The 22728-nt window shown below is 41.2% G+C and overlaps 1 protein-coding gene across 1 annotated transcript in view; it reads right to left on the reverse strand.

Moving 5' to 3' along the window:
* Positions 1–2127: 2127 nt before the first annotated feature.
* POF1B (POF1B actin binding protein) overlaps positions 2128–22728 on the reverse strand; it is a 41529-nt gene continuing 20928 nt past the window's right edge. The window contains exons 4-15 of the mRNA XM_083722270.1: positions 20941–21120; positions 17893–18023; positions 17285–17312; positions 15933–16007; positions 14509–14601; positions 13390–13503; positions 13035–13187; positions 11228–11338; positions 10090–10218; positions 8269–8345; positions 7095–7209; positions 2128–5155 (exon numbers count right to left, since the gene is read on the reverse strand). Coding sequence (XP_083578396.1) covers positions 5135–5155; positions 7095–7209; positions 8269–8345; positions 10090–10218; positions 11228–11338; positions 13035–13187; positions 13390–13503; positions 14509–14601; positions 15933–16007; positions 17285–17312; positions 17893–18023; positions 20941–21120 — 1227 coding nt within the window. The 3' untranslated portion in view covers positions 2128–5134. The remainder of the gene's footprint in view (positions 5156–7094; positions 7210–8268; positions 8346–10089; positions 10219–11227; positions 11339–13034; positions 13188–13389; positions 13504–14508; positions 14602–15932; positions 16008–17284; positions 17313–17892; positions 18024–20940; positions 21121–22728) is intronic.

The following is a 22728-nucleotide window of genomic DNA, read 5'->3' on the forward strand; positions in this document are numbered from 1 at the left end:
CTTAGTTAGAATGACCAAATCACTGATGGAAAAGTGACTTTTTATAGAACTTCCCAAACATCTCTGCACATCTATTTCATCAAGCAATACCAAAAAAAGAAAAAAGAAAAAGAAAAGAAAAGTATTTTTTCAAACTAGGCCAAGATTCAGTTTACTGCTCAACTTTTTCTAGATGTTTCCTGGCTTATATTTTGCTGCCCCGCAGAACCCACTTGGCAAACCACTTTTGAAACAGAGATCACTTTTGATACCAGATATTGACTGTGATGTAGCAGTAACATGGAGGTGCATCCTCCAAAAGTATCCAATGTGGCATATAAAAAGTACCTTTGCTTAAGCCTTTGCACCCTTTGGTTCCCTGATGTGTCATTCAAGTATTTTATGGCTCCACACTATTACCCAATCCATCCTGCACTTACTTGTGGTGGCTCTTCAAAATCATGTTGATAAGTGACCAAAGCGTATGACTATTTTTTATATAGTTCTACACTGGGATGGGCAATTCTTTGTTTTCTTTTTATCTTAATTGCAAGGGAACTACAAATGACCATTAAAAAAAAAGAGCTCAAAAAAGGCGGTGACGGGCTACAGTAGACGCTGATTCAGCTTCTTTCCTAATCTTCCAGCCATGGTTTTGAATTCTGGAACAGACTCATGTTCCTTCTTTCCCTCAGGTGCAGCCATTCTCGCCTCCCTTCCTAGGGCAACATGAGCCATGGATTGCAGGCATGGTTCAAACCATTCGCTGTTCCAAACCAGGATTCAGTGAATTCTCCGCCACAGGGTGATATTTGTCCTAGCACTAATAGTATATGGATTCCCGGTATTCAAGTTCCAGCAGCAATTCTGGTATTGGAGTTTGTGCTTCTGTGGAAAGTGTGGGTGTGTGTAACAGCAAAGCATTCCAAGTTTCAAAAATATGTACACACAAGATAGTTTATTTAGAAAAAAACAAGTGTGCAAAGTGTGGATAAAATGCTTTAGGATACATTGGGTTGTGGTGTTTTGTTTCATTTTTTAAATTATCATTTCATTTTTTGTTTGTATTTTCCTGGAAAAAAGACAGAAATCCCTTCTCACCTAGCTTGCAAAAAAATAATAATCCAAAAGTATACCTGCAGAATAATGCATAATTAGGACCAATTAGGGAGAATGAATTGTGTGTGAAAGGGGAGAAATAGTGAATACGCCACGTTCCTACTCTCCTAACCATTTTTGAACTGAGTAGCACACATTGAAACAACTTTAGAAAGGTTGAGAAGTAAACTGGGGTGATTTTGCCCAAGAAGCCATATCAGCATAGGACTAAATCATATTTCTAAGGGAAGGTTAGCTACCGGTACATAGCTCTGGGCTATGCCATAACACCTACTGAACTTGGGAGAATTGTATGTACTAGCTTCAATACAGTGTAAAAATAAAATGTGAGGGATGCGTAGTGAAGTCCTTTAATTTCTTAATTGCTTCAGAGCTGTGATTTACAACCTCATCTTTTTGTTGCTTTAGATGTGTCACTTCTGGAGATAAGATGAGATGGCTTCCCCAAGATTCCTTAGGAGTGTATCAGCTTGCATTGTGAAAACCTGTAGGGACCTGTTGTGTCCCTGGCGGAAATTTCAGTATAGCTCTAGTCTCTTTTGTACTCCATTCTTGAAAAGCAATAATTGCCCGGAAGGTTTGGTCATCTTGCCCATCATTCATGACTTCCTCTTCCCCATATTAAAGTCCATTATGTTAGCCCTTTAGGCAATGTTGCGACTTCTGGCTATTCCACATAGCCAAGAGGTTTTGTTATGTATAGATGCTGCCTGTCCCATATACTTCAGTGGGAAGAACTAAGCTCCAGGTAAAAAGGTATTTCATGATATGTGTATGGCAAACCCCATGAAATGGAGAAAAATGCGCTTTGCAGGCAAGTTGTGTTCATTAGTGAGCCCAATACTGCTAGAGACTGCTGCACTGAAGCACATGTATTACATGTTAAAAAAAATCAGGGGACTTGAATCTGCCCCACCCCAATTAAAAATATAATTGACTTTTAAAAAGAACATTTCATACTTGATATTACCATCTCGTAGAGTTACCAACTTCATACATCAATAATCTAAAAAGGCGACAGCTAAGAAATCAAGCTTACAAATATATTTATTTTGTTTTAACAAAGATATATGTAGGCTTGCCCCCTGTAAACTGTTAAGGGCTTATTGATACAGATACAGACTGTTATATGTCAGCTCCCAAAATGACCAACATCCATCACGCTGTAAGAAAAGAGAGGGAAGGGAGCGCCCATGTACCCACAAAACAAATCCCTACAAAAACCTAGTAAAGTGTTATTTTGTAGCTGCATAACCAACACCACTCTGCTGTTGAGCTACAAACATCTCCAGTTGGTGTTCTAATGAAATGATTGGGAAGTGTGCCAATACTAATACTAATAATAAAAATAATACTATTAATAATTTATTTATTTGCTGCCCATCTGACAGGGTTTCCCCAGGCACTCTGGGCAGCTTCCAACAAATTAAAACACAATACGACATCAAACATGAAAAACTTCCCTGAGCAGGGCTGCCTTCAGATGTCTTCTAAAAGTCATGACATCTGATCGAAGGGCATTCCATAGAAGGCCCTCAGCCCGGTTCCCTGTAACCTTACTTCTCACAGGGAATCGGCAGAAGGCCCTCAGAGCTAGATCAAGAGTGTTCAAGAGTGTGGAATGTGCTCTTGTCCAATTTAGTTCATTTTATTGGGTTCCTAATTGATGGTGCTCCTTGGGTATGCCTCTTTAATTTGCAGAATCTGGGAAAACATTTTTTTAAATAAAGATTTTTAAAAAGAGAGAGGCAAATCTCAAAGTTCTGGAAAAAAGTAGAAAATACCTAATGCATTTCAAATGGAAACCTTGATTATTCCCCCCTCCTACAGATTGTTTCTCTCCGTCTCTCTCTCTCTGATTTCTATTTTGGGTGCTGCCCTCATTTTTACCAATAAATAGGCCAATGCAAGGTATAATGGCAGCCAACAAAGCATAAATGGAAGCTCGCTTCGGGTAGATTAACCTGTTTTTGCAGCCTGCCTGGGAATGCAAAATTGAAGGGTAGGGAAAGCATATGCTAGTTGTGGATCAGAAATTGAGATGATTTACAACAGTAAACCACAGTTTACTCTGGTCCAAAGTTCCAATATTTTAGGTGGGAGTAAAACTGGAGTTATTTTGTTAACAAAACAACTTTGCTGGGCAAAACTCGGGGTTTGTTTCATTTTTTTTCAGTACTGTATAGAGGACTGAACAAGAAAACAAAAAGCTCTACATGCAAAACAGAAAATTATATGCTATCAAGATAATAATAACAGTCACAATTGGTAAAACAAATTTGATAATAACTGCTTTAAAAGCTTAGTCCCAAGATAGCTGCCTTGGGATATAACAATCACCAGCCACACTCCTCGAAAGCACATTTTCATTATTCTTTTTATCAGCCCACCTCATTCCCTTGCAAGAGTGATTATGGCAGTGGTGACAACATTCTTGTGCTTAACACTCATTGGCTTTATGGAAAAGCTAAACAGCCACATGAATGCTAGCTGCAACACCAATGTGAATCAGGAAACATGATGTTATTTTGGCAGACACACCAGTATGAGTGTGTGCCATCAAACACATCATTAGGCTGATTCTGGGTAAGTGTCATACACACCTTTGTTGCTATGCTGCCCCACAAGTTTTCTATTTACAATGAGCACTGCCCAAATGGAGATAGGCACCCCTCTATCTGACTGAAAAATCAATGAGGTTTAAGTGCATGGCTAACAAGTTTTATCAGTGAACACAACAACCCACCATTACTACCCTATAGCTGTGACCTTCCCAGATTAGGCAAGTTGGAGGGTCTTCATTAGCATTAGCTTGAGGGGGAGCATGGTGTGACTTCTGCACTATTTAAAGCTCCCAAAATGGTCACTGTGTGATCACACCATTTCCAAGTCACACTTGAAAAATGGGCATAGGCATCATGTAATTTTCTCTGAATGACACCTGCTAATAACCTCCCAACTTAAGTTGACCATGATATCTACCATGGGAAATGGTCCTTTCTAGTCAATTCACACACCCCAGCATGTCGGGCTCCCCACCCCCTGCCCTTTGACACCACGAAAATCATGCAAGCAAGTTTACTATATACAACTCAACCCTGACTGTTCAGTTTTGTCAATTGACCTTGCACTGCAAAGTGATGAAGTCAACCCACAGACATTGCTAACTATCCAGCATGATGGATTAATTTCAAAAGTGGCACACCTGAACTTTTCGAAAAAAGAGAGAGAGGGAGGGAGAGGAGAAACTTATTTTATCCAAAGCACAATGAGTTGTGTGTGTCTGTTTTTCAGTGAGATTATAGGATAGGGCAGTAGGGGGTGGGGAATTCATTCAAAAGACAATTTGCTATAGTAGTTGCCACATTGCATTTGAGGGAACACAAGCATCCCTTGATGAAAAGCTCAGTTCATAGCTCAGTGCTAGAGTATCTGCCTTGCACGCAGAAGATCAACTGGTTCAACTCCTGGCCTCTCCAGGTAGGACTGACTGTGAAGCATCCCACCTGAAATCACTTCAAACACTATTGAGATGGACTAATGCTCTCAGTACAAGGGAGCTTCCTAACATCTTATGAGCTTTCCTGAAAAACCATTCACCCATTGCTACTCACCTTTGCAGTGAACTGGGTACATTTTAAGTGACATTCTCTGTTCCCATGGGTCAATGGGGAGGACAAACTTGGCAGTCCCTTGTATGAACTCATACACCTCAAACTCCTTTTCAAGACACACCAGAGTATCTCTGCTGATGAGCCAATATAATTAAGACTGAAGGAAGAAGAATGTTTGAAAACCACTCATATGTGAACAATCAAAGCCAAGACACCCCCATTCCACACACACCATTATATAGTGTGCCTGTAACATTTTTTCCCTAACCGTGACTGTTTTGCGCTTCAGACTTGAAAAATCAATAAGAAAAGAAGAAAAGCAGAAAAATAATGTAACAACATTCATTTGCACATGAACTCCTCTGATCAGCTGTGGCTTGTCCAGGGAACTTGTTCATACTTGAAAGAAAGGAAGCAGTTCTTTAATCAGCTGTAAAGGCCTCCTGTTGCAAAACAAAGAAAACACATTATCATTCATGCTCTGCGTCTGCATACATTCATTAGATTTTAAAAATAATAATTATTTGCTATTTATTCTGAAAGCTCAAGTTTCATACACCAAATGCAAGAAGCTAAGGTTTTGTGCCCTAATCAGTTTAAATAAACTGTAACACCGCAAAGGGCACTTTGCGACATTTTGAAGAAAGAAAGAAAAATCAACTGAAAAATGAAAGATTTCCTGTCTGGCATAGAAAGGGCAACTTCAACACACCCTTTTCAAACATCTAATTGGGAATGTTGCTCTTATGTAGGTTTAGTTGGCTGGGGTTGTTGTTGATTTTGCATACAAAGTCTTTCTGCAATCATTTTGCAAACTGCTTTTGAATTCCCAAGGTTTCAAAAGCAGTTGGCCATGGAGCCTGGGGAATTGCTGTTTAAGAACACAACCCTAAAGTCCCATTGGGTATGCGGAACTAGCTGGGCAGACTTTCAAGATTTGGACCTTGTCCTCAAGATTTAGGATTAATATGCCTTTTAACTTTTAGCACAAATTTTCTGTACTGGGATACATCTATGACAAGCAAGTCTTTGCTGGCAAAACCTGGGTCTCACTCCATATATCCTAATTTCCCCGCACTGCCACTACCTCTTGTCTACAGATGCCATTGGGAGGGCCATCCCAGATTTCTGCCAATTGTTCACCTCAGCACCCCAGCCCAGGGTGCCACATCCTATAAAGTTTGGGGGGCACTGAAACAGATTACAACCCAGTTCACAATATCCAGCAATCTGAAAAAAATGTCTGAGAACAATGTCTTGGGGGAAGGGTTGTGGTAGCGGAGCGGCAGAGCTTTACATGTAGATAATCCAACATTCAATCCCCAGGGAGGGCTGGGAAAGATTCCTCCTTGAAACCCTGGAGAGCGGCTGCCAGTCAATGTAGATACTACCAAGCTAGATGGACCATTGGTCTGACCTGGTATAAAGCAGCTTCCTATGTTGATCCAAAATGGCTGCCCATGAAGAAATATTGCATATGGGCTGCTGCCCACACCTGGGAAATCCTGGGGTTGCCATATGTCCAGAATTTCCCAGAGATATCCAGAATACTGTAGTAGGAAGCAGTGTCCAGGAAGAAATTGGCAAAATGCCTGTGAAAACCTGGACATATGGCAACCCATGTTGGCAGTGTCGTTTTTGCCAATTTTTCATTTTTCACACAACAACTTTGGCAAACCAAAATCAACTCAACAACTTTTGTTTCTGGATCTTCACTTTTTGAAATATGGCAACCCTAGGATATCCCTCACAAAAGGTAACTGTGGGGAATCCACTATGCCCATCCACTACATGAAACCCAGTTAGTTTTGCCATGGCCTGATAAATATTGGCATATGGTAATAGATGTGTTTCTTTAACTGGTATGACCAGTGTTGTGGAATGCCCTCCCTGCTGAAATACTAAATCCCCCATGGCATTCTACTGTGTCCTGAAGACACATTTGTTTAGGCAAGCACGCCCACAACTTGAATTTGACATCTTATTGCTTTAAATGCTTTTTAAATGTCATACTTTTTAACTGGCTTGCTTTATTTACATTTTAATTAAAGGCGTATGAATGCTTCAGTGGAATTGTTTTATTGTGCATTTTAATTAAGCATGGCAATGCTATTTTTCTAGAAAAAGAGGTGCCGGAACTCGCCATGAACGCCACCCTTGTTCTCTTAGAATGGCAGCGGAACCCACCTGAGAAGTGCCAGAACTGATGTATGGATTTTTAGTTGTAAACTGCTTAGAAGCCATTTTGGCACAAAGCAGTATATTACTTAATTAAATGAATTGTCTTTGTGAGAATTAATAATGCTCAGAAAAACAGTCACTGTAGCTGTACATCTTTCTTAAGTGACTTCCGGAACAAACATTCCCCTAGGGGTGACTTACCTGCTTCCACATTTCTCCAGTTTTTTCAATTACAATTGTCTGCGATTCCTTTACAGGTGATGTGACATTGTAGTCATCAGACAATAGGCCAAGGATAGGATACTGATTCCTGTACCTGGAATTTCAAAAGGATCTATCAGCATTTCTATTTTAATACCACATATAGTGGGCAAAACATTCTGGCATCAGATCCGCACGATACCTTCAAAGCACTCTTATACCATGGCAATAGTCCTGGCTTCCCCCAAAGCATTTGGAGACCAGTAGATTATTAAAGGTGCCGAGGGCTGTTAGGAGGCCCACTCTCCCATTCAGTTCAGAGCTACAATTCTAAGAGTTCTCTGAAAGGAGGAGTTGACCACTCCGGGATTTGTAGCTCTTATGTTCTGTAAGGTCAGAAATGGAAATCTTTTCGGCTCCATGAGCCAGATCCTTCCCAGTACATTTCCGAGCACAATTCAAAGTGTTGGTGCTGACCTTTAAAGCCCTAAACAGCCTTGGCCCAGTATACCTGAAGAACCCCCCATGGTTCTGCCCAGACACTGAGGTCCAGCTCCGAGGGCCTTCTGGCGGTTCCCTCACTGCAAGAAGCCAAGTTACAGGGAACCAGGCACAGGGCCTTCTCAGTATTGGTGCCTGCCCTGTGGAACATCCTCTCATCAGATGTCAAAGAAATAAACAACTATCTGACTTTTAGAAGACATCTGAAGGCAGCCCTGTTTAGGGAAGTTTTTAATGTTTGATGTTTTATCACCTTATTATTATTATTATTATTATTATTATTATTATTATTATTATTATTCTGTTGGAAGCCCCCCAGAGTGGCTGGGGAAACTCAGCCAGATGGGTGGGGTATAAATAATAAATTATTATTATTACACCTTCCAGTCACATGACACCATTATCACATGACTGACAGGTAGGATGTCCTGCCCATCTGCCAGAATTGCATGGGGTTCCCAAGAGTTTGAAAATCAGCTGGTAAGTGCCAGCTCTATGTGTGACATCAGGTTTTGGGCAGGTGAGTGTGGCTTCTCCAAAACAGCCTGGAGAGCCAAATGGAGAACCAAATGGGCTCAAGGTTCCCCACCCCTGCTGTAAAGCATTGCACACACCTGCAGCACAAGAGAGACAGACAGTCAGAAAGAAAAAGAGTTGCATGCAGTGCCCTTACTTTTTAGTGATGATAGTCTTTGTTACTCCTTGGGATGAATTGTTTGCTAGTTTTTCTTGCTTCAATCTGAAGATTTCCTGAGAGAGAGAGAGAGAGAGAGAGAGAGAGAGATTTTTTAAAAAGGCTATTTCACTCAAAATCTTTATCAAGACAGTGATGATCACAAGTAAAATCCAGTTTTTTTGAAAGGTAGAGGCTTGTCATGACTAAAGAACACTTCATATTGGGATATTGATCAAGAGGTCGCTGAACTATGGTTAATTAGCCAGGAAATGTTGAATGGAAGAAGAAGAAGGAAGGAATGGCATAAGGATGGAGGCACAAGACCTATGTATTTCTGGGCTTAGTAGGCTGATACACACACACACATGCCTGAACCAGGCCAAACTACGGCACCTTGGGAACATCAGGGGTTGCATTGAGATGCATGTATAATATAATTCAACAGGTATTCCATTTCTATTTTGGACCATGGTCTTATATTGTGTACTCCATATTATGCAGTGGGTGATTTTTACAATAATATGTTTTCAGGGTTCACAGCAACAGCATTTCCTTAACAAGAAGAAGAAATTAAGCACTAAGAGGTTAATAGCTGCCACCCATTTGTGTGCAAAATGAGTTTGAATGCTGGAGATCTCACTGTGTGTTGTTTGGAAAACTGCTGAGTTGTTTACATAGTGGTATTCTGTTTGCTATCACTTAGTGGGCTTTGCTTGTATCATTCAACACATTTATATCAATAACATTCTTAATTGGGCTCCTTTAACCAAGCCAGAGCATTGGCCCATCTGCCTCAGTATTGTTATGAGTTTGGGGTGTTAAGCTGGGTGCCGCACTAATCAATACTGACTAGCAATGGTTCTCCAAGGTTTCAGATAGGGAACATTCCCAGTCTTGCCTGAAGAATGAACCTGGGATTTCCTCTGTGCTAGCAGATGCTTTATCACTGAGCCAAGGATGGATATGAATGTTTACAGAATGCTTACTAAATGCCAAATTATCTCACAAGGATGGAGAAGAAGGCAGACTGGAGAAATGGAAAACTCTTGAGACTTCTGCTCTGTACTGGTGTGCCTGTCAACCTCCATGCAGGTGTACAAACCTTGTGTTGCTGAGCATGTAGACAAATGAAAGGCTGGGAACTCAAAGTACTGAGCAGTTATCATGAAAGCACTCCAAATCATGCAACATGGGCTATTCCTTGATTTATCTGCTTGCGTTAAGGAATCAAGAGAGGCAGCAGGAAAACCTTCTCTTTGGGGAAGGGTCATAGCTCCATGGTAGAGCATCTGCCTTGGATACAGAAGTCCCCAAGTTCAATCCCTGGCATCTCCAGGTAGGACTGGGAGAGACCCCTCCCTGAAACCTAGGTGTACCACAGCCAAGCAACAAACTAATGGTCTGACTCAGTAGAAGGCAGCTTCCTGGATAGCTCAGTCGGTACAGCATGAGACTCTTAACCTCAGCATTGTGGGTTCAAGCCCCACATTGGGCAAAAGATTCCTGTATTGCAGGGGATTGGACTACAGGATCCTTGTGGCCCCTTCCAACTCTACATTTCTATGATTTGATGTTCCTAAAACATAGCTTTTGGCTAATTAAACAACCTATGGTCTTTTGAACTGGGGGCGGGGTATTGTTTCGGTCTGTTACCATGTTCTGTATTTTTGTGTTTTTCTCTTGTGAACCACCCTGTGGTCCTTGAATGAAGGTTGGTATAGAAATTTAATAATAATAAAAATAAAAGTGGGGGAGACTGCCTGGGCAGTTCCAAACAACTGCCTATTGCACCATGGTCTGCAAAGCAGCGCTACTTACATCTTCCAGCTGCTTCAATGTGGCATCTCTCTCTTCCAGCCTTAAAGTCAGGTCTTGCAGTCTAATCTGGAGGTCAGTGTCACTCCCCTGCTTCCGTGAAAAATCCCGCTGGAATTCACATAATTTGGACTAGAAAACAAGAACAGCAGGTCACACGTTGAGTCTCAAAAAAGTAGCTCAGATTTTTTAAAAAACAACAAAACTTTTTTTTTTTTTTTTAAAGGCAAGCGATTAAAAGTCAAGGAATGGAACTGGAGAATATGGGAAAGCCAGGATTTCCAGAGCAAATGCAGGGAGTCTCCACTATGAATCTCACCTCCTCTGCAGTGTGGTTACAATAATACTAACCCCGTTTCATAAAGGATTGTTGTTGCAAAAACAAGCAAAACTACTAACTTAAATTTTATTTTTTAACACTCATACTCTTTATTTTGTTGCTTATTAAAATACTGATACCCCACCCTTTTTTAAAAAATAAATAATGTATTTTAATTGAAACTTTCAGCAAAGGATACAATAAAAAACAAATTAATCTAAATAAAAATACCTCACCCTTTGGATCCGAAGACACCCACCCAGAGGCTTACGACCCTCAGAATAAAAACAATGATTAATAAGATGCTACTGCCAGCATTCATAGCGAGCAACAAGAATTTTCACACCCCCAATGACATCGGGAGATTTGTGGTTCAGCGGTCCTTCTGGGTTTTCTAATGTGCAATAGTAATTGTGTGTTTAAAACTGACTGGGGCTGTGCATATGGAAGGGGTCAACCCACTTCACTCATTGCACCCCCCTGATTAAAATCTCTTTTCCTTGAAGCTGCTATTTGTTCTATGGAGCAGGTAGCAGCTTCAGGTGGAGGGCAATTTAAAAGGCAAAAATGATATAAAGGGACAGGGCTAAACAACACTGCCAGTGCCCATTATTCTTACTGTTAAAAAGGTTAATAGCATCCCAGTGGCTGCCATTAACCTTTTTAATAGTAGGAATAATTTTAGAAAGCAGGCAGTTCAATCACTGATTTCCCGATGCCACGTCCACTGTGGCCCTGAGCTGTACAAACGCAGAGGTGTGCTTGGAGAGGTTCGATATGGACTTTCTCCCCTGCGGTGTCCCACAAGGAAAGCTGACATACCCTGAGGTTGCGGATCTCCCTGTCCTTATCCTCTCTAAGCTGGTTGATCATCTCCACATAGCGGCTGGATAGTTCGTCAACGGTGGTCTGGCCTGGAGTGTTAGAGGAAGCCTGTGCAAGAGCAAAATCCTTAATTTAGTTTGACTTTTGCAAACGGCGCAGATGATAAAAAGAAGGGTCACTTTCACCGACATGGAAATAGCTCCGTCACAAAACTGATGTTCAAAGAAATTTCCCTCATCTCCCTCTCTCGCATCTCTAGAATCAGTTGACACCCAAGGAAGCTGAACGTTGGAAGAGTCGGGACATACATATAAAAAAGTACTTCTTCACATGGCACATAGTTGAACTCACTGAGTTTACTCCCAACAAAGGTGGTCATGGCCACAAGCTTGGAAGGTGTTAAAAGAAGACTGGACAAATTCATGGAGGATAAAGGCTATCCCTGGCAGTGGCTATCAATCAAGATGGCTGCCTCCACAGGCGAAGGGAGTGATGCTTTTGAATACCAGTTGCTGGAAACCACACAAGGGGAGAAGGATCTTGGGCTCGGGTCCTGCTTGTGGGTTTCCCGCATGCATCTGATTGGCCACTGTGAGAACAGGATGCTGGACTACTTGGGCTATTGGCTTGATCCAGCAGGCTCTTCTTATCTTCTTTTATTGCTACATGCAGCCTAGAACTGCCTGCTGACCAGCAGCAGTTTGCCAAGGGTTCTCCAAGACAGATTTTACTTGTTTTCAAACCACACCACATTCCTTTTTTAAAATTAACTGGAGGCATCCAAAGCGCCTGTGGCTAGAACCAGGAACCCCTAGACCTGGGCACTGTGGAGAAGAGGATGCTGAAGCAGAAGGACCATTAGCCTGATCCAGAAGCCAGGCTTTTCTTATGTTCTTATGCAGAGGATGGTGTAATTCTCATCACCAAAAGGCCATAAAAGGCTTCTCTGCATATCCTGCTTATCTTGTTGGTTTGACCAGAAAAGCAAGTTTTCACTGATTTCTGGCTCATGGTTGTAGCATAGCCCTTAGACCACAGGGGGGCAACCTGAAGCCTCTCATCTACATGCAGCTCTCAAGCCCAGTTTCATGTGGGTGCCAATGAGGGAGTAAACGGGGTGGCAGAATGAGAAAGAGAGGGGGGCTCTCTTTGCATGTTCAAGATCTCAGATTCAACGTCCACCCCATTCAGATAAAGCTTGGGGGTGCCACTGTCTGAAACTCTAGAGCACTGCTGTCAGTCAGTGTGGGCAGCATTCCCCCTCCCTGCAAAGTTTATTATCAGTATTTCATTTTATAATGCATATAAAACAGAGAGAACGATTACATCAACAGACAAAAGTTAAAAGATGAAAAACAAAATTATGAAATAAGGCACACAGAATGAGTACTTTGCAAGTGAGGTAAAATCACAAAGTCAAAGTAAACACGGTCAACGTTATCAGATTGTCAAGTATAGCTCCAAATTGAGTGCAGGGAGTATTGAGCTGGACGGGCCTATGCTCAAGGCAGCATTCCTCCGTCCCTAAGAAGGGAGCAGCAGAAAGTGCATGAGAGAGCAAAAAGGGCGAGCCACCCATTTTGAGCTCCAGCACCTACCAATATTGGCATTTGCCACCCACCCCCTAAGTGCCAGCACGCAACCCTTGATCCTCATTCCTTCCAAGTGAATGAGGCCCTTGGCAGGACAAAAAATAATAATAAAAGGTTCCCTGTACCTGGGTTAGATTACTGAACTAAGGCTGGGGAGGCCCAGTCACTCGTCATTAGGTCACACGTTAAAAGAAACAAAGGTCTGCCTTTACCTGGAGTCTCAGATTCTGGATTTCTTGCTCCAAGGCTCGCTTGCTGTATTCCAGGTCTTTCAGCCGGAACTCTCGGTCTCCTTCATTGTGCCGGAGAGAGAGGAGCTGCTCTTCCAGCGAGCGGCACTTCAGAGTGTACTCCCTGAGGGCTTGCTGTGAACACACATGGCAGGAAGCAGGTAAGCTTAGACATCCTGGGTCCAATTTACCTGTGGGAATGCTGTACCTTGCGTATCCCTACCACCAAGGTACTTTGACCCTCAGGGCAGGCACTCTTAACATTGCCACATCTCCTGAGGCTCAATTCAGGTCCACTAAGATTTATTGTTTCAGTCCGATAAGCATGCAAACCTACCTGCTGTTGGCGATTATTCTCTCGCACCGACTCCAGAAGGGTTTCATACTCCTTTACTTGGGACTCTTTAAAAGCCAGGTCTTTCTCTAGCAGCACTTTGTCAGTTTCCAGTTTCTGTGAAAGCAAAATGCTCATTATGAAAAGGACTTTTTTTTTTTTGGAAAATTCAGACGACAGTTTTGAAAATTCAGATGGGCCTATGCTGCTATGATGGTGGACGTGCAGGTACAAAAATTCTAATGGGGAAACTAATATGCTTATTGCAATGTGTAGAGACAAACCTGAAACTCCTCCTTACTGGGCCCAAAGCTAAAAATCTCGCAGGTGATTTGAATGGTAGCCAGGAAGCCAGGAAGTGGTTCAAAAACACAGTTTGAAGGACAGAGGAATAGGGGCACATACTACTGTTCCATTAGCAACTGCAACTCAGTCACATATTGGTCCAAGGGATCCCAAAAAAGAGCTGGGAGGACTAGGAACCTTGGGGGGGGGCAAGGGTTCTCTTTTGGTATGTATTTTATTTACTTATTTAGATAACATCTGTATTCTGCACTTCGGCTGAAGAAGCTCCCAGAGTGGCTTATATGCAATCAATTAAAACAAGGCAGCCCTTGCCCACATATCTAAAAGAAACAGCATTAAAGGAAAAAAGGAAGAGGAGGGAAGAGGAGAGAGAGGAAGCAAGCTCAAGTTCTCAGTGAAGGTCTCGCTTCTGAGGAATTGCTACAGTGCGTGCCTAAGGGTCACTCTCAGAGAGGACCATAAAGTATCTGTAGCCTTTGATTTGATCACCCAAAAACGAAGATGACTAGTTCCTACAAGTTCCTTGAGAAGAAGCAGCTAACACGAAGTTTCATTTGGAAATGCTGAAGTCACTTGCCTCTGCCCAATTGGACAAAGGAAAAATTGTGTTTATCAAGAACATGTCACTTGACAGTAGTCTTTTGAAATCAAGGAGGGTTTCAAAAGCAGGTAGTGTAGTCTGCCATGCAAGCAGGGGCAGAGGTCAACAATTCTGGTGGTTGCACCCTAAGTAGATTTGGGAATCCTAGTCTTGTATACCAATTGATGAACTAATCAAATACATTTGGACACAGACTAACCAGGACAGCCACTCACCCCTAAGTCATCCTGAAGATGAACAAGCTCTTCTCGAAGGTTGTTGAATGTAGCAAGGACAAGCCTCATTGACTTATCAGCTGTTACTCTCATCTAGGAAAGAAGGAGGGAGAGAAAGGAGAAGCAAATTTCAGGGTCATTTAAGAGAAGCAAAATAATTTAGTTACTCCAACTAAGTTCTACTCAGAATAAGCCCATTAAAATTAATATACCTAACTTAGCAAAGTCCATTATTTTCAATTGGCCTTCTCTGAGTAGAACTAATACTGGATACAACCCATTAATTCAAAATAAAATAAGTTTAAGGTGCCCAGTAAAAAAAACCAAACACCCTTGCATCTGTTTGTCTGGGATGTAGCAGGTTTTATCCTCTTAGTAAGAGCTATACAAGGCAAGCCAATTTCAACAAGTTCTGCCAAAAAGAATAAAAATTATATAGCCCATTCAATATCATGGGGAAATTTAAAAAGCCTACATCATTTTTAAAATTGAATGAGAGAGGCATAACTTTTCATTTTTCAAAAATGGGATTCAGATTCAGAACCCAATCTATATCTGCCTCTGGAGTGCTTCAAAGCAAATCAGGGTGTTTTCCAAAGCACTGAATCAGGATCTGAACTGAATCTTATGGTTGCTGTAAGAGATGGGCAAATCTGTATCCAATGTACACATTTTTGCAGAGTGTTTCCCCCTTACAAAGTACATTCTTGTATGTTACTTTCACTTACCCATGCATGTCTATGAACACTTTACCCTAGTATATGCATTTTTGTGCTTGACACTTGGCTAGACAACTGTGTTGCAAAATTTGAAGAACTGCAAATCGGAAAGAATAGCTGTGTTTTGGTCCTCATATTGTTTTGGATGCTGTGAATTAGAGTGAATTTCTCCCCCAGCTCTAGCTGGTGTACATCCCTAAAATTCAAAGTAGCTAAGACCTCCCCCTTGCTGATTTTTATTTTATTTACACCTTTGTTGCGAATTGGTTTGATTTATAGAATTTATACGGGCTTGTAGTCCCAGGACCCCTCCCTAAAGATATAGTGTTCTTCCTGCCTATTATATGCACACATGCATGCATGAAAGAGTTCTTTCTAGCCAATATCTGATTCCTGATTATAATTTTAAATTTGTCCAGAGTTCACTGTTGCTTGTTTAAAAATATGTTCTGATTGTTGTATGCTTAGAAGTTAAAATAAAGAATACAAAATCAGACTAGGGAGAAACCTGGCATTTTCAAATCACACATGTAAAGCATGGATCAACATCCACAATGGAATCTGTTGATTTGTTCAGACAAGTCGCTGCAAATGAGAACGATGGTATTTTTAAAAAAGTGTTCTCATAACACAAAGCCAGGAAACATTCCCTTTTAGTTTTTGCAGATTACTTTCCACCTCACGCCCACATACGGAATGCCCTACCTCCAGGAGATAACGGATTTGTTGCTTTGTTGATTCAGAAATCCCTTTAGGAATCAAACTCTCAATATCTTCCGTCTATTAATTTAGAAACAAGAGACAAAAAAGACAGGGTGAGTATTAGACCTGGTTCTCATCTATTGATAGCAGCAAAAAAAATAATAATCATGGAATAAGCACAAAATATTATGAGCAACTGAAAGACACAGAAAGCAAAATGGCAACAGACTCTTGTTGCCTATTAGAGTTAAATGCCAGGTAGGGCAGAACCACTATGCTAACTCTCTGGCAGGTTAGTCACTGTTGCTTGCTAGGAGGAAGAGAGACAGGTCAGCACGGTGCAAGCACCCTGGCAGAGCTAATATAGTGCTCTTGTTGGTGCATCTGCATTAGCAGACCTCCCCACACTCTTGTACCTCCCAGTAGGCAACAGCAACCCACCTGCCATTACACTAGTGAAGCAGCTCCACCTAACACAATTAGCTTCTTCTGGTAAAAGGGCTGTGAGGACTGGAAAGTGCAGTATCTCTGAGGCATCAAGGGACCTTGTGGTTCACCCTCATTAGAGAGCTTACACCTCAGTAATTAGTGAAGTGCACACTTAGGGATTGTACTGAAAAGAGGAGTTCCTTGTGAAGAACCTGTGTAGCCTTTTTCTTCAACCAAGCAAAGAAGAAAATGTCACAAGTTTTCAGCAACTGATGGACTTAAGCAATTAAAGTATTCATCAACTTTACAGCAGCCTTCCTGCAAAATGTTTGGTTACAGGCCTAGCATGCAATGGAGGACACAGCCTGTATACTTTTGGCAAGCTCATCATCTACAACTTGCTAAGAGCATGGCGACCACTAAATCTTTTGCACACACAATCTGCTCAGTGTGGAAATAGTTTTTGCCCATCATTTTGATAAAGTGGGATTATGATAGAAATATGTTATAGAATATATAACCCATCTATGATTTCATAATCATTTAAGGAAGCATTAGTTTGAACACCTAACCATGGTTTAATGACTGATCACAAACCAGTGTGAGAAACAGGTTTGCTTTCCATGGTTTGCTTTAAGAAACCATGGCTAAGGCACTTTCCCTACCCCTTCAGCCTTTCTGCTTGCAATTTGGCAAGTAGGCATTACTATTATATGTGTCTCCACACCTCCCTCCACAGGCTAGGGCTTAAATTCAAGCAATCAAAAACCCTTGTTTCACTTATATTTGGGTTCTTGACCAAGTGTAAGGTAGATAACTATGGTTAGGTAATGTCTGTACAAGTTCAGGATATTTGTTGTGAGATTCACTGGACTGCAGCCATGAACCACTGATGGAGAATACGAAAAATCTTTAGGAGTACTTACTTGATTCAGAGAGTCGATTTCATATCTCCTGTAAGAAAAGGACATCATTAGCGCAGAGTATTTCCAAATGCACATAATTTTCATTAGCTAGCTGTGTAAAGTTTTCAACATTTCTTTAAAGTCCATTTGGGTGATTCAGATAAGAGGTAATCTTTCATTCTTAAATATAACCTTTTCGTTCCTATAGCTGCAAATGCAGACAGAAGCAGACAAAATGCATACATTTATAAACAAGAAACACACACCATTCAAAATACACACACACATGCACACAGTCCAACTGTTCATTAACTGTGCCTATTTGCAGAAGGGCTCCATAATGTATACAATAAAAAAAAAAAATCACAACATGCTCCAATCATGAAACTTGGATTATGTGACTGGTTGCAGAACTGGGGAGACTCATATTCAAATTCAGAATTCGTAACCTTCTGCTTTCTAAATTCAGAGTTTCTCAAAAAACAGGCAATCAAATGGTTAATTACTCGCAAGCAGAATGGAGTTGCAGAATGCAGCTGAAATGACCATCCCTCCTTCCATCTATAAAACTCTGACTAACATTCCTAAGATTCCCAGAGCACCTGAAATAGGGGTAAGCACAAAGTTACCTTCCACCTAGCTTCTCAATATGCTGGAGTAAACAGCTATAGAGTTCGCTGCTCTTGCGGTGCAGTTCTGCCAGGAGCTCGCCAAAGAACCGAGAGTCCAACTGATCATTTACTTCATAAACACATTTCACCTGGTGGGCGACAATAAAAGATCGCTTTAGGGTCTGCTTTGCCAATGAATGTGGGAAATGATTGGGGGCATTTGCAGTCGTTCTTTAAAACAACAACATCCCAATTTGATTAAGAGAAAAATGTCAACAATTAAAACATACTTAAAAACAATTTCAAATTCAGTACAGACACCCAGACTGTATAAGAATGTCCATTTAAAGAGTCTTGTTCGGAAAAGAAGATATTCAATTAAGTACCGGAAACACAATAGAAATGGCAGTCTGAAGCAATACAGTGCATGTGACCACCACAGCCAATACAGAATGAAAAATGTGCGTGAGCAAACTGGAAAGAGGAACTTTGCTAGAGATGAAAAGGACCCGCATGCACTTTAAAATCATTATGACTAAATATTGCCTACGACCGTATGAGCCTGCCCTATTCTTAAAATCAGCATCCAAGATTTGCTCTCTGGTCTGCTGGTGAAACCCTTAGGATTGGTGTCAGGAATGGGGTCTTCTCAGTGGTGGCCCCACATTTCTGGAACACCTGCCCTGGGAAGTACATAAAGGTTCATCACACCTAAGAACTCTCCATGCATGCTAATTCCAGCTTGCATTTGCTTAATGCCCCTTGAATAATATTCTTTAGCTGCTGCTAGCTTAAAACTAATGGTTAAATATTTAATTTGCCGTATTCATGGGCTGTTGCTTATATTTTTAATTTGTTTTATTTATTTTTTGTGTGCCTTGTCAGGGCAGTGTACCCTGGAAGGTGAGCTATAAGAAATTTTAAATCATAAAATAAAATCCTACTCTCAGAGGATGTGAGCTCCAACTTTGTGGAGGAAAGGTGAAGAGAAGATGCAAAAGTAAAAAAACTATAGCCAGAACCCCCAGGGGCTCACTGAAACAAGTCTAGTCAGCTAAAAACTTTGTGTGTGAGAGAGGAGACAAAACAGACGAAAATGATTCATCCTTATTAGACTCCATTTCTTCTCTCCCACCCCCCAGACACACCAGAATAAAAGCAGTAGTATAGGTTTAGGAAAGCCACCAGCTTCAATTCCAGCTGTTCCCACAATGTGCATTTGACCTCCTGGGGGGCCTAAGGTCTGTTGGCATGTCCTGTATTTAATTCATGTTATTAGAATCCAGTTGTCTCCTCTCTGCCCGCAAGCGCTCCACCTTAGTACGTTTGGTTTCATAATTCTGTGGCTAACAGCACTTTTCTGCTAAGGTACTTGCAAAATTGCCTGCCTTTTGCTGGAGGCAAATGAACACACATTTCGACTCTAGTTCCCAATACCATCAGCACATAAGCTCAGAGCAGGAGTGGTCCTGTGCTACCCAGCTGCACATTACTCATGTTGCAACCGTAAGCAAAATGGTTGAGAAAACGAGATCCAGCTTTTATCCTAGATGCTCATAGCAAGTGTGGACCTTTATGTAGTAAAAAAACAAACAAACAAAAACCCCACTATCCATGTAGTGCAGAGGAGGTTATTAGCAGGCTCAGAAGAATCCCAAGCAGTGTCAGAAACTCAGATATATAAGCCAGGTGCAAAATGGCTCCTTAAACCAGGGTTACAGCTGCTAAAATGTAATGCCTAGCTGCAATTTTGGGGCCAAAAGGTTCGAAAGTCGTATTTTTCAATACAACTTTTTGGTTCCTGAAATTCATTCTGATTGTATAGATAAAATTTAACTGACAGAATACTACAGGATGTGTTGTTGCTAATGTGTGAAAACAGTCTCGATCCAAAGATCCCCAGGCATGCACCTCCAGATGGTGGAGACATCCAGGCATCTTCACTTGGTTGCAAGTAGCCTATAGTTATTGTATTTTAGTGTTCTGTTGGAAGCCGCCCAGAGTGGCTCGGGAAACCCAGCCAGATGGGCAGGGTATAAATAATAAATTATTATTATTATTATTATTATTATTATTATTATTATTATTATTATAGCAGGTGCAAAATGCACCTGCCACCAGGCGAATTTCAAATGCTGGTCCCAAGGTTTGCCAAAATAGTAATTTGTTTCCTCCTATCCACCACCCAATATTGACTGAGTGTGCTCAGCAGCTATAGAATGCTATCTCAGCTGGGGGGTGGGTGGATTAGAGCATCTTGTGAGGGAGCATCTGCTGGACAGAATTCTACACTGCAACATTTCATTGGAAGTCCCAACTGTATGTCTAAATGCAACCTCAGAAGAACAAAAGTGAGAAGGTAAGAGTTAACAATCATAGCAGGTCTAAAAGATATTACAACATTCAGGTATATTGCCACCTATTCGGCAATGGAATTATTAAACACACACAAATCCTCAGAAGGAAAATACTCAGTAGGATCTCCTAAATATTGACCTGGAAACTGTTCTCCAATCTCTCCCCCCCCCCAAAAAAAAAAAAAAAAACAGCAGACAGGAGATTGTTTCAAGCTCCAAAACAGTCTTCACTAACCTGGTGCTCTCCCTGCCCTTGGGGGCAACTTCAAAAAAATCTCCCATATAGTGCCTTGGAGGCTAAAATGTTAAAAGATGACAACAAAACTGCTCTTCCATCATTGGGTATTGTTAGACAATATAGTCATGGTGTATAATTGTCAGGCCCAGTGTTTTTTATTCACATCTTTTACTCTCTATTTAAGAATAAACTATGCTTGCATGGGGTCCCAGGATAGCAAATAAAAAGCAGGCAAACCAACAATACAATTACTTCTCAGCAAAGACCACTATATCTAAAAACTAGGCCTAAGCACTGTAAGCTTCATTGGGCTGGGATTTTCCATACAGCCACTTGTCAGAGCTTCCCACTCTAGTCTCCGTCTGGTTATCATCAAGCCACGTTGAGGCTTCAGAAGACTCAAGTCAAAAAGAAACAAGCAGAAACATTTGTGGAAACCTGAAGTCTATTCTAAGGAGGAGCCATTCTTACCGGTTCGCAGGTCTGAAGGGTGACCTTCTTCACATTCCCACTTCCGAAATCATTGACACAGATGGGACTTACGTCATAGCAATTGCCCGTTTGGGTTTGCTGGCACTGCTGGACCACTTGGACATGTTCCACTGGTTGGCTGACTTGGCACTGGTCAGACTGGAGGCCATATTGGTATTGCTTTTTCATTAAAAGAAACAGAATTCATTCAGAACTGAGGCATTGAACTCAAACCCTTCCCAGTCATAACTAGTGGAGGGCGAACCTGTCAATTTCAATTTATTTCTGTTGTCTCAGTTCTCCACATTTCCACATCTGTTTGCAATGTTTCATAAAGTCCTCATGAAGATTCGCCAACATTATAGTGCACATTTTTGTCTAATATACACTTTTTTTGCAAAGCAATTTTCCCTAGTACAATGCACCTTTGTATGCTTTCTATCTATACAATTTGCATATATTTGTATATATTATATAATGTTTACACTTACACACACACATACACACACATTCTATATTCCATATTCCATTTTCTATATTCTATACTGGATATGTATATGTGTGTTAGTATATATGCATTTATAGGCACTCTTTGCTCTAGTATTTGCATTTTTGCACCTTAGTACATTATTTGAAACATCACCACTAGTTATTTAAATGGTTCTGAGTAGCCAAATGTGCTTCATTTGATAAGGAGGGCACACCCACACTTCAAGTTTAAACAGTTTTGTAAGGAATCCAACATGAGAGTTTTTTTCCATTATCTTTTTTTAAATAAAATTTTTATTAGGAATTTAAACAAAATATATTATCTGAAAACATATCATCCTTAATTCCCCCATTTTTCTCCCTCCCCTTTTTTCCATTATCTTAATCTTGTATCTCCATTATAGCTTCTTCAGTTGACCTTTGAAAATTGGAGCATGACACTGACAATGCTTTGCTAGAGAAGTCTTAGTTCTAGAGTTCCTTGATTGTGAGTCAAGACTCCTGAAGCATAATCCTGTGCACCTTTACTCACGCACTATGTACACTGGGTCTTATGCTCAGGTACAGCATGCATCAGATTGCATCCTTAAAACAAGTTTGAAAATGGCCAAGAACTTGTGGTGTTGACATGTCCTTAGAGGAAATGCCTTCCTCCATAGGGTGTCGGGTCTCCATGCTGGTCTCTAGGGCTAGGTCTCCATCCTCATTTCCCCCATGGAACACCATGCACCTGCCTGACCTGAGTTTTGCAGATTCAGCTCAGGAGATCTATGGGGGCGTCAAGATGCTGCTGCTGCATACTTGCTTAAGCAATCTGGAACTCAATCACTTTGTAGGCATTGTAATCTTTAAGATGTGGAGTCAGATTAGCTGAGCTAGGGGGAAGGGTTGGAAAATGTCCGCCACTGACATCTTTGATGTCAGTCTTCAGGTTGCCTCTGTTGCGAAAACACTAGTTGAGACCAAATTTTCTTGCTCTCTTGCTTCTGGCTTTTGGCCAGATTGGTGCTGCAGCCAAATACATGTAGGTTCCTGGTCAACATACAGACTCTGAAGACTCTGATGTGGTCATCCCAGATTGCAAACATTTTCTCTGCTCTGTAGTAGGCTTCATTAAACATTTGGTGCTGTCAAGGTAGGAATTCAAGACTCTATTTCTAGTTCAAAAGCTGGTGATTAGTTCTTAATGACTGTATCTTCTTGGCCAGTTTTCTTTTAATGCAGCCTTTGCCAACCTGGTGCCCTCCAAATTTTTTGTACTACAACTCCAATCAGTCTCAGCCAGCATGGATGTACTGG

This window comes from Podarcis gaigeae (assembly GCF_964106915.1).
Source record: "Podarcis gaigeae genome assembly, chromosome: Z".
Taxonomy (NCBI): domain Eukaryota; kingdom Metazoa; phylum Chordata; class Lepidosauria; order Squamata; family Lacertidae; genus Podarcis; species Podarcis gaigeae.